Genomic DNA, 11,000 nt, shown 5'->3' on the forward strand with positions numbered 1-11,000 from the left:
TGGACACAGGGCGTGGCTCACCCGGGTGCTCACACGGCTCCGCCCACTCGGCTTCCGTAGAGCGAGTCGGCCCGGGCAGGAGTGTGCGTACATGCATCCGTGCGCGTGCGTAGGTGGTGGGCGAGTCACCGTGCGCGTGCCCCGCCCCGCAACGCCGCCTGCGTGCGCGCGCCCGGCGACTGCCGGGTTCTTATAGTGCTGCAGGAGGCGGTTGCGCCGGGACGGAGGGACGGCGGGACATGGCGGCTGGTCAGATCGCGGTCTTGGGGCTCGTGCTGTTGAGCGCCCAGGGTGGCTTCGGGGCAGGTCAGGATCTTGCGGTGGGGGCGCGAAGCCTGTCGGTGGTCCGAGCTGGCAGAGAGCGGCTCGCCTTCAGCTCCAGGGGAGACCCTGGCCTCTGCGAGAGGGGGACCCACGGCCTGGCGAGGGAGACCCCGGCCCGGGTGGGAGAGGAACCTGGGACCCGGGAAGGAGACTTCGTCCCGGGGAGGGAGACCCCGCCTAGGGGAGGGTGGAAGACCCCAGGGGAGTAGAATCCGGCTTGTGGAGGGAGACCCAGGCCCGGGGTGGGGGAGAGACCCAGGCCCCGGGGGGGTGGGAGTCTCCGAGCTGAAGCAGATCTGCGCGAGGCAGCTTATGAGGAGCCTTCCCAGCTCGGAGAGCTGGAGCGTGGGGCGCAGGGGAAGCCCGGGCGCCCAGACACCGGCTGTCATCCGGGAGGTGGGTGGGCTTTTGTCCCCAAGGGGACCCGGGGTCCCCCGGCACGTGGCGGCCCCTGAGGCGGGCCGGCTTTTCGGCCGGAGGGATTGTCGCATTCCTGCCAGGATTTAGGTCCCGTGTCTCACTCTGACCGTGCACTTACCCCAGGAGTCGCTGGAACACTTAAACCTTTGTGGGGAGGCCGACACTCCACCTTCTCCAGTTTTGTCTGATTTCAGGGCCCAGGAGGAGGTGGCGGTGGTCCACCCTCCTATTTTTACCGGGATGGGAGCGGAGGCACCGACCGGGAGGGGAGGTATTCCAAGGTCACCGTGAGCCACCCGACTCAGAGCAGGAAGTGTAGGGGGACCGTCTGTTTTTACAGACTCTCCAACGAGGCTCTGTTTGCCAAGCTGCTTACGGTAGAGGCAGCCTGTTTGGTGGGCATGTTGGATTTAGAGAATGCTCGCCTGAAAATGCGTTAAGGTGTGCCTTTCCGGAGAAAGCCCCACAGACTCTTTGCCTGAAAGACAGATTTTTTTTTTTTTCCCCCTGTGTGGATCGAGGCTTCATAATTGGTTCTGGGTTAACGATTTATACTGACCCGCACAAGGAGAACAAAGTGCAAACCGGCAGGGTCTGGGTCTCTTCCCCAGGGGAGGCGGGAACAGGTGGGCTCTGAGCAGGGTGCCAGCTGCCCTAGGGTGTGGGAGGGCCTGCATGTTGGGGAAGCTTCCCCTGGTTGCTCCTGACCCACTTTAAGATCCAGGATCTCAGTCCACCTCTTTCCTCTTCCTTATAATCAAAGTGACCCTTTATTGACCACCTCTGGGTGGGGCCCCTGGCAGCTTGTGACCTCCAGGTGCAGGCCTCGCAGGCCAGTGGGGTAGGAGGCCCTCTGTAGAGGGCAGTTCCTCTGGCGGTCCATCACCCTTCGCTGTGGACTGCTTGTGTGTGTGCTCGCGTGCGCGCGCGCACACACACGTGTACTGTGGGAGGTCAGTCCTGGTTTATTCCCCTGGGGCAGTGTCTGTGCCTCGTGCTCCGTTTTCACTTTCCACCTTTTCCAGGGACTCTGGCAGAGACCGAAAAGTCTGGGTCCCGTGTCCTTTTTCTGCTCGGGGTGAGGGCGTTCGTGGAAGTGTTTGCCTCTCCTGGCCAGGTCAGCCAGGCCCTTCTGTCACTTGAGGCCCCAGGACAGTGTTCCTGCTGGGAGAGACCTGCTGTCCAGATGTGCAGGGTCCCCTGGTCCTGGTGTAGCCGGTGGATGGGCAGGGGCTTGCTCACTGGTCCCTTTCTGGGTCTTGAGTGAAGGACTGGCCCCCCGCCAGCAGGGTGGAGGGGTGAGCAGCCCCGCCTGGCCTGCCAGAGGTGGTCTCCTGTCTGCCTCGTCCCAGGAGCTCCCTCTGGGATGTGTACCAAGGCCTGCCTGGCGCTGTGCCCGGCCCGGCTGCTGAGTGGGCACGGAGGAGGGGTGGCTGTTTTTAGATGAAGGTGACTTTACTTGAGAACGTGGGTTGCAGTCACATGGCCAGGAGAGGAGGAGGGTCAGGCGCTCTCCCTTCCTGGGCTCTGCTGCCTTTAATCAGAGCCCCTGTGAGTCCTGAGGGTGCTGCCCGGGCCTCCTGGGTGCTGGGCTGGCTGGGGGTCAGGTGTGCTTTTCCCGTCAGCGCTTCCTGAGGGGCATGGGGAGGTGTCCTTCTTCATGGCCCTGTCCTGGTGACCGTCAGTGTCACAGGTGTCACGTTCTCTGTGGTGGCCGTGGGTGGCTGCAGCCACTGCACCCCCCACACACATGCACAGGAGGGACCCAGCTCTGCTGATGGGCGACCAGGATGGGGCAGGTCACTCGAGGGGGTAGGGTGACTCCCTTCCTGCGTGCAGCCCTCTGACCAAGCCTGGGGTAGTGGCCTGCAGGCTCAGTTGGGGAAGTGGCCCCCCACTGGCCTCTTTAGCCGCCCTGGGTGGGGTTGGGGCCCTGCCCCTCTCTGAGAGCCGAGTCCTCACCTTGCTGCCACCTGGAGGTGGCCTGGGGCACTTCTTTCCTCTCTCAGGAGGCAGGGTGGGACCTGCATAAGACCTGCCTAGCTGCTTCCTTGAGTCCGAGGGCCTGTCTGGGAGAATGGGGGTTGCCAGCCTCACTTACTGCCCTGACTCACCTCCCAGCTCTGCACAAAGCTGCTGGTTTTGCAATCTTGGGAAATCTTGACAGAGAAACGGGTGACTGGAGGCAAGCCTTCGAAAGTGGCACAGAGGTGGTATCCAGCCTCACACCCCTGTCTGCCTGTCAGCACCTGGCCTGGGGCCTGGGTTGCCTGTGGGCTGCCCTGGGTGGTTAGACCTGAAGGCTGGCCTGTCCCTGGGCCTGTGCCCGGCCGGGCGCATTCTCCTACACGACCTGTGTGCACACGTGTGCGGGTGCTGCTGTGGGAGAGTCCCGGGACAGGGCACCCAGAGCTGCTGAGGGGCCTCCTTTGCTTCGGGCCTTGCTGGCCTGGCTTCTGAGACATCCTGTCCTCTTTTAAAGGAAGCCAGCAGGTGGCTGGAGGTGGGGCAGTGAGGACTGGCGCTCAGGAGGAGACGCCGCTGGGCCGTCCCCATGTCCTGTCCACAGGCTCCCTTGGGTCTCCCTCCTCCACCTGAAGGAAGCTGGTGTCCCCTGAACCGGAACTAGAGCTGGGGTCTGGATCAGCCTGCGGCCAGCCTACCCAGGACCTAAAGCCGAAGGCAGCCCAGCTGTGAAGTGTGTCCTGGGATTCAAGCCTCAGTCTCCTGGGAGGCTGGGAGTCAGTGTTGACAGGAGTGGGGGGTGGTGGGCTGAGCAGACTGTGCTCTTAGGGCGGCCCCTGGTTGGGGTATTGGGCATCAGCTGGAGTTTTCACCATCTCCAAACGTGCCACCAGCTTCTCATGCTTTGTCTGTGCTGTCAGATGGCACCGTGACCCCAGTGAGGAAGCGGGGGTCCGGATGGCAGCCTGGGCTGCTTTCCGGCTGGCTGAGCTGTCCCAGTTCAGCCCTGGGCTCTGCTTTATGCCAGAGGCCTCTGGGCTGGCTTATTGTGCACATGCATCCTGGGAGTATGGCCTTCTCCAAGGGACACCTCGGGGGTGTGTGTGTGGGTGACCATTCCAGAGAAACAGACACCTCCTGGTGGATGACCTGGCAGCCAGCTTTATTACAAAGTCCACTGTCCCCAGGCACAGTGAGAGCCCCGTGCAGCCACGGATCCCAGGGGGCTGACGGGAGTGGCCCCGGGACGCCTGCTCCCAGTGCCGGGAAAGGGCTGTGGTGTGGACATGGCTGAAGGTCAGCACCTGGAGGCACAGCCTGACCCCCAAGAGGGGTCCCCCTCTGGTCTGCCTCCAGGCTCCTCCCTGGAGGTCTGGAGTGTCCTGCCTTGGTCACTGCAAAGGGACCTTCCCTAGCTCAAGCCCAGTCCCCTTCTCCAGAACCATCCACCTGCTTCTGACCATCTGGTTTGAAGTGGCTTCGCATTTTGGTTCCTAAAGAGAAGGTCGTAACAAATGGGGAGGTTTGCCTGGCTGGAAACTAAGTGGAAGGGCTGCTGGGCATCGCCCAGTGTCCAGGCAGGACAGTCTGCATGGAGGCTTGGTGGCAGGTGTGGCCTCCCATGAGGCAGGCACATCCAGCTGGGCTGCTGCAGCCCCATGGCCTGAGCACTCCTGTCCCCCACGGTGGCCTTGCCTTGGTTGGGGGAGGGGGGGAGCATACCAGGCCACCCAGAGGGGCAAACCCAGCACTCACTGTCTGGGTCCTTGTTCTGGCATGAGGTGGGTGCTGCTGCTCCCCCTACACCTGAGGCGCGGCCAGTGAAGACCGTTCCCCCAGAGTCCCGCCCCAGATCCCAGGTGAGGACCTTCCAGAGCCCTTGTGCTTCTGGACTCTGGGGACTAGCCCTGGCCTCCCTTCCTCTGTGGAGGTGGCTGGGGCCCATGGCAGACTGACACCATGGGTTCTCCTGACGGATTTTCCTGATGCTTTTCGCATCTCTCTTTGGCTGCCCAGGGAGCAGGATCTGGACGACCATAAACGATGATGGCTCCAAAACGCGGCTCACCTGTGCCTTGAATCACAGTGCCACAGAAATTGTGGGCCACCGCTGGGTGAAGGGGGGCAAGGTGCTGAAGGAGGATACCCTGCCTGACCTGAAGACGGAGTATGAGTGAGTGGGACCACCAGACAGACGGGTGTGGAGATGGCTGAGGCCCAGGATCCAGGGAAGTTCCTGGGCTGCCAGACTCCACCACCTTCAAGACCCTTTGTGCTTCCTGTGGATCGGGGTCCCCCGCTCCTGGCTCGCAGGGCCCTGGGCCCTGGGCCCCGCGCCCCGCAGGGAGCAGCTCCAGAAGCTGCGATGGGCTTGGACGGCGGCCAGGCCAGGGCTCCTGGGTGTGGTCCCTCCTCCCTGGGAACCTGCCCACCTCACCTTGCTCCCTGCATCCCCTTGCAGGGTGGACTCAGAAGACCGCTCAGGCCAGTACTCCTGCATCTTCCTTCCAGAGCACGCGGGCCGCACCGATCTGGAAGTGAAAGGTAGGCTCCAAGGAGAGTGGGGGCAGGCGCAGATCCCACCTTGAGGGCTGGGGCAGGGCAGCTCCACCTCCATCTCTGGCTGGGGATTAGGCTCCAGACTGCCCTCTTCCCCGCAGGACCCCCCAGCGTCATGGCTGTGAAGAAGTCAGAACACGCCACGGAGGGGGAGACTGTGGTCCTGGTCTGCAAATCGGACTCCTTCCCGCCGATCATCTACTGGCTGTGGTACAAGAAGAGCGAGTCCGGGGACCAAGTCATCACCAACGGCACCCAGAGCAAGTTCTTTGTGGTGTCCTCGGAGAGCCGCACGGAGCTGCACATCCCCGGCGTGGACCTGAAGGAGGACCCCGGCACGTACGTGTGCAACGGTACCAGCCTGGAGGGCACCAGCCAGGCGGCCATCACGCTGCGCGTGCGCAACCGCTTCGCTGCCCTTTGGCCCTTCCTGGGCATCGTGGCCGAGGTGCTTGTTCTGGTCACCATCATCTTCATCTACGAGAAGCGGCGGAAGCCGGACGAGGTCTTAGATGGTGAGCCAGTGCCACAGTCCCTCCACTCCCTCCTGGGTGGGGGACCCTGGGCCTCCCCGGGGGATATGCCCCCTTCCCCGGCAGGGAGTCTTCTGGCCCATGAGGCCTCACCTGTCCTTCTCTCCTCCTCACTGGGCTGCCTGGTGGGGCAGCCAGGGCCGGGCATCTGCCTGCAGGGGTGCTCTGGGGTACCCCTCCCACCAAGACCCCAGACAGCCTATGCGAGGGTGCCTGTCCCAGGGGCGGCTGAGGGCAGAGTGCTGTGGGTCAGGGCCACCCAGTGAGGGGTCGGTGTGGGGAACCCCTGACGCCTGCCCCTTCTCTTGCATGTGGCTGCCTCTGCTCTGTTCAGATGAAGACACAGGCTCTGCTCCATTGTAAGTCCCCTGCTGGGGAGTGGGTGGGCAGAGGGGGGCCGAGAGGGGGAGGGGTGGGGCACAGAGGAGGTGGAAGGAGCAGGGGGCAGGAACCTGGGCAGTCCAGATCTCCTGAGGACTCCTTTGTCCCCAGGAAGAGCAGCGGGAACCCCTTGAATGACAAAGACAAGAATGTTCGCCAGAGGAACTCCAGCTGAGAGGTGAAGGGGAGGGGAGGGCGTGGCGGCTGGGGCGGGGGCGGGGGCGGGAGTGAGACCCTGTTCCCCGGGCTGGTCTGAGTCCCCACTTCTTCCCACAGGACCAGGATGAGTCTACAGGCAGCGCAGAGAATAGCCCCACGCTCTTCCCTCTGTGGAAACCCCCCAGCGAAAGCAGACCCTGTTATACATTCAGACTACACATTTTCTCCTTTAAAAACTGAAGTAGGGTTTTCTATGTGTAGAATTCTGCTCCTTAGGGGCTTTGCTTTTCTTGTTTAAACATCTCATGAGCACCCCAGGCCTCATGAGGTTTGTGTAAGGCTCCTGCTGCACCCCCCCACCCCACTGGCCCCCTGGGCTGTTGGTGTCCTGATCTATTCACAGGGCAGGGCTGAAGGCCCCTGCCCCGGGTCCATCTCTGAGGCTCCTGGGCTGGGTTGGGCTGGAGCCAGGCCCCTGCCCTTCCGGAAGGTCACAGGAAGGTCCCAGGCTGTGTGCCGTGCCAAGCGTCCTGCCCTGTGGAGCCAGTGCTGTCGGGCACTGCAGGTCTGAGCACGTGGCGGCCTTAAGGGCACCCCCCTCACCAACGCCCCGCCTGCACACACAGGAGGAAGGCAGCCTGGCTGATAGTCTCAGAGCTGCTGTGCTGGGCCTGAGCCCCACTCCCTACCATCCTGCTCACAATAAAGTCTGACCCTCGTCCTTGTCCTCTGTTGTCTGTCTCTGCTGGACCTGAGGCTCACCAGGAGAGCTCGGGAGATGGGGAGGTTTAGCTGGTGAGGCTGAGCACTATAACGTGCTGAGACTAGAGCATGCTTGGGGTGCTGGGGGCCGGGTGAGGGGTAAAGGTGGGAAGGGACGGGAGGAGCCTTTCAGCAGAACTGAAGATACCCGCTGGCTCTCCAGGCAGCAGCCCTTCTAATAAGCCTGTTTATGTCCTTCAAAGGGAACCTGGGGAGAACCATGGCATCCTTCCCACAGGGCCCCCAGGTCGGGCAGCCCTCACACCAGCTCCCAGGCACCCCCCTCCTGGGCAGAGCACTCCCTGTGTCTTGGGTGGGCCTCACTCAAGCTGGAAGTCTGTCCAGAAGGCATAGTGGGTGGGGGTGGGGGACTCGAGGTGGGGCAGGGCCAATGCCTTGAGACCCTCCAGGGGGAGAAGAGGGTTGCCTGCTTGCCTATCCTGTACCCCGATAGCTGGGGCAAATGGGGATGCATGGGTGGGGCCAAACCCTGGGCCTGGGGAACCTGAGCCCCAGGGTTGTGTGGCCCCCCAGGTCCCCTCTGGAGGCCTGCAGACCTTCAGGTCGATGAGGGGCTCGGACCCCTGCTTTTTGGGAGAGACAAGGGTCTCAGTGTCGGGCTGGCTTTTCCCATATTTGCAAAGAAGCCGGAGATCTGCTGGTAGTGGTTTAGTTGCTAAGTTGTGTCCAACTCTGGCAACCCCACAGACTAGCCTGCCAGGCTCCTCTGTCAATGGGATTCTCCAGGCAAGAATAGTGGAGTTGGGTTGCCATTTCCTCCAGAGGATCTTCCTGACCCAGGGATTGAACCCAGGTCTCCTGCATTGCAGGCAGACTGTTTACCAACTGAGCTACAGGGGAAGCATTTTTCAACATTAGCAAAAATCCCCTACATACCAATACCTCAAAAACTGGATAAACTAGGCCTGCTGGCCACCGGTTTGAGGCCTGGTAGGTTCTGAGGTAGAACGGACATGCCTCTGCCCAGCAGATCCCACTGCACCAGGCTGCTGACCACATGTGTCACAAAGTCACCTGCTGCTCTGGTTCCTCTGAGGGCCTGTGGCGTGAGTAGGGGCCCCTTACAGGTACCTTGCACCCACAGCCTGGAGGAGATGCCCTCATTCACAGGAACTGAGGCCACTGGTCCCAGAAAACCCAGGGGCTGGGGCAGAAGTGCTGCTGCTGGCCAACCATTCCCTCCAGCTACCACCAGAGGGCACCTCGTGCACACCCCTGAGGGTACTGGTTCCTGGGAAGTCGGAGTCGTGTCTAGAGGCTTTGGGTTGCCCCGCCTGGTCCCAAGTGCCCTCTAGCTGGGGGCCCTGGGCCCTAGGCACCCACCACTTCAACTTCTCTGGACATCTCTACTGGGCAGCGTGGTCAGCACTGATGCACCTGGGGCTCCAGCACAGAGGAGGTGATGACAAGGCCGGACCTTCTGGGGGTGCTGCCAAGGCTGGGGCTCAATATGCCTATGGAGGGGGCACGGGTAGAGGTTCCCTTGCTTGGGGCCTGTAACCCCAGACCCCTGGGGCTCCACCCGCCCTGCCCAACCGCTTTCTGTTGTGCCCCCGGCACCTGGACAGCAGCTTGAGGTTCAGGAGGCACTGCTGGTTTCTTCATCCAAAGTGTGCACCTTTCCTCAGGCAGCACCTTGGGGGACAGGGTGAGTAGTCCATGTGGTGTGGGGAGTGGACTGGCTCCAAGATAGGCCTCTGCTTGCAGGGCACAGACACACGGCTCCACTTGTCTCCTTCACCAAGTGTTCCTGGCCGTTCCTGGAGCAAGTGTTTGGTGAGCGTGGCAGTCTGCAGCCCCTGTGCCATGCGGGCTGCCTCAGGTCCCCCCCGGGGGGACATCACAGCCATGTCCCAAGATCCAGGGAGACTGTCTGCGGCAAACGCCTGGAGGCTCGGGACCTGGGTCTGTCTTGAGGTCCAGTGGCTGAGGCAGGGGTAGGACTGCGTGTGCCTTCCCTCTGGGCCACAGCCCTGGCTGCCCACCCCATCCCTGGGCCCACTGCCCCTGGAGGCACCCCAAGGTACCACAGCAGTGGGCAGTAAAAGAGGGACTGAGGGGTCTCACCCAGCAGCAGAGGGCGGAGCTGAGAAGGAACAGCCTGAGGTGTGGGGGTCTTCAGACCCCGGTCCCCCATGCCCTCGTGCCCCCACCAGGCAGTTCTGGGGCTCTGTAGGGAAAGGAAATTCCAGGCCAACAGAGGACCCGCCCTCACTGTACAGGTGCCAGGACTCAGACCTGGGCAAAGGCCACTCTGCTTAACTAAGGCCACTGGCCAGGCAGGACCTGACAATGGCACTCGTGTGGGCACCCCCGACTGAGAGACTTCCTCCTCCTCCAAAGTCAGCGGTGCATGTGGGCACCAGGCCGCCATGCAAGGCTGAAGAGTTGTTCAGTGTTTCCCTTGAACTTAAACTCTGGGCCCCTCTCTTGCTGGTCCCAGGCCTGCCAAGACTCTGACCTAGTCTCAGCTCCTTGGCCTAAAGCTGTTTTTCACTCAGAGGGTCCCCAGACTGTGGGCTCCATGACTTCAGACCTGGCTCTGCCCCGACTGAGCAGGAAATGTGGGTGGTGTGCTGAGGAGGTGCTGAGAGTCTGTGGCAGGGGGCTGGACAGCCAGATTGCAGGACAAAGCCTCCAGGCCCCGCCTGCTGGAGGCCCCCGGGCCCAGAACGCAATGCCAGTGAGGAAGAGGCAGAGACACAGGGTGGCAAGAGCTGGGTTTTCCTTCCACAGTCAGTGGGGGTCCAGCAGTTAGGACAACAGACTATTAAGGACTGACTTAGAGTTTTACTCCATCTGCTCAGTCTGGTCCCCACCCCCACCACCTCTGTGTGCTCATCTCCTACACCTCCCACCCCCTGGGTCCTCAGTGTTCCTTCTCCTCCAACAGCCAGGCACCACGTTGCCCAAGGACCTTTGCACAGGCCGTGCTGCCTGCTGGACCCTCTTCCTGCAGACATCCACAGGACCCCATCCCTCCTGTCGGGTCCTGGCTTGTCTTCGGACACCACTCCTAGCATTTCCTTATACCCTGTCCTGGCTCAGGCTGAGTTCACCACCCTCTGAAGGATACAACCATGTCTGCTAACATCACACCTGCCATGCTGACTGTAGCCTCCGCTCGACTGTCACCTACCAGGGTAGGGATGGCCTGTTAGGTTCACTTCTGAATCTCAGCCCCTGATCAAGTGCCTAATAAGTATTCAGAGATTGAAGGAATGAATAATGCTTAGAACACTCTGGCTTGGGCAAATGGTGAGAGTGGGAGGGAGGGACAGGGAGGGATGGCGGCCTGGCTCAGGGTGGAGCCTGTGGGTTGGGGAAGGGTCTATAGGAGAGGGGTTGGGATCCCATTCCTCTGTGACTCACAGGTCCCTGGTGGCGGGGTGCAGTTGTGCCCCTCCAAGGTCTGGTGGGTCCTTGGGCTGAGCTGTGGGCCCGCCTCCTCCCTGCTCTCAGCCCAGAGCCCTGGGGCTCTGGCGGTGTGCCCAGACTGACATCTTCCCAGGGTGAGCATGAAAGATCCCCCTTCAGCCAGAACACACATCTGCCTGGGGCGGGCGGCAGCCTGGCACTGCAACTCCGCGGCTGCCCAGCCCCTCTCACACAGACTCAGGACAGACAGCGGCCCAGCCTGTCGGCCCATCTGGTTGCAAGTCTGGCTGAGAACACAGCAGAGATGGCCCCCTGGGAAGCCCCTCAGGGCTCAGAACAGTCTACAGGGGGCATGAGATGGCCCAATTCAGCCCACCCACTGTCCACATCGGCCCATCCCTCAATCAGTGTTGAGTACCACCTACTGTGTGCAGCGTCAGGGCCCCCTCCAACCTCACCATCCTGGTCCTGACATCCAGGTGGGTGAGGCTCCCAATA

General features: G+C 62.0%; 1 protein-coding gene across 1 annotated transcript; it reads left to right on the forward strand.

Annotated features, from left to right (window-relative positions):
* Positions 1 to 59: 59 nt before the first annotated feature.
* On the forward strand, positions 60 to 7,067 carry BSG (basigin (Ok blood group)). Its single transcript, XM_043912576.1, has 7 exons — positions 60 to 306; positions 4,726 to 4,882; positions 5,171 to 5,253; positions 5,370 to 5,783; positions 6,136 to 6,160; positions 6,294 to 6,360; positions 6,459 to 7,067. The coding sequence occupies exons 1-6, from the start codon at positions 240 to 242 to the stop codon at positions 6,355 to 6,357; spliced, it is 810 nt and encodes a 269-aa protein (XP_043768511.1). The 5' UTR covers positions 60 to 239; the 3' UTR covers positions 6,358 to 6,360; positions 6,459 to 7,067.
* Positions 7,068 to 11,000: the final 3,933 nt, after the last annotated feature.

Source organism: Cervus elaphus, chromosome 9 (genome assembly GCF_910594005.1).
Source record: "Cervus elaphus chromosome 9, mCerEla1.1, whole genome shotgun sequence".
Taxonomy (NCBI): domain Eukaryota; kingdom Metazoa; phylum Chordata; class Mammalia; order Artiodactyla; family Cervidae; genus Cervus; species Cervus elaphus.

Coding starts and splice junctions, on each gene's coding strand:
- BSG (XM_043912576.1), top strand. CDS start 240: ATGGCGGCTGGTCAGATCGCGGTCTTGGGGCTCGTGCTGTTGAGCGCC. Junction 307..4,725: donor CCAGGGTGGCTTCGGGGCAG/GTCAGGATCTTG, acceptor TTGGCTGCCCAG/GGAGCAGGATCTGGACGACC. Junction 6,161..6,293: donor GACACAGGCTCTGCTCCATT/GTAAGTCCCCTG, acceptor CTTTGTCCCCAG/GAAGAGCAGCGGGAACCCCT.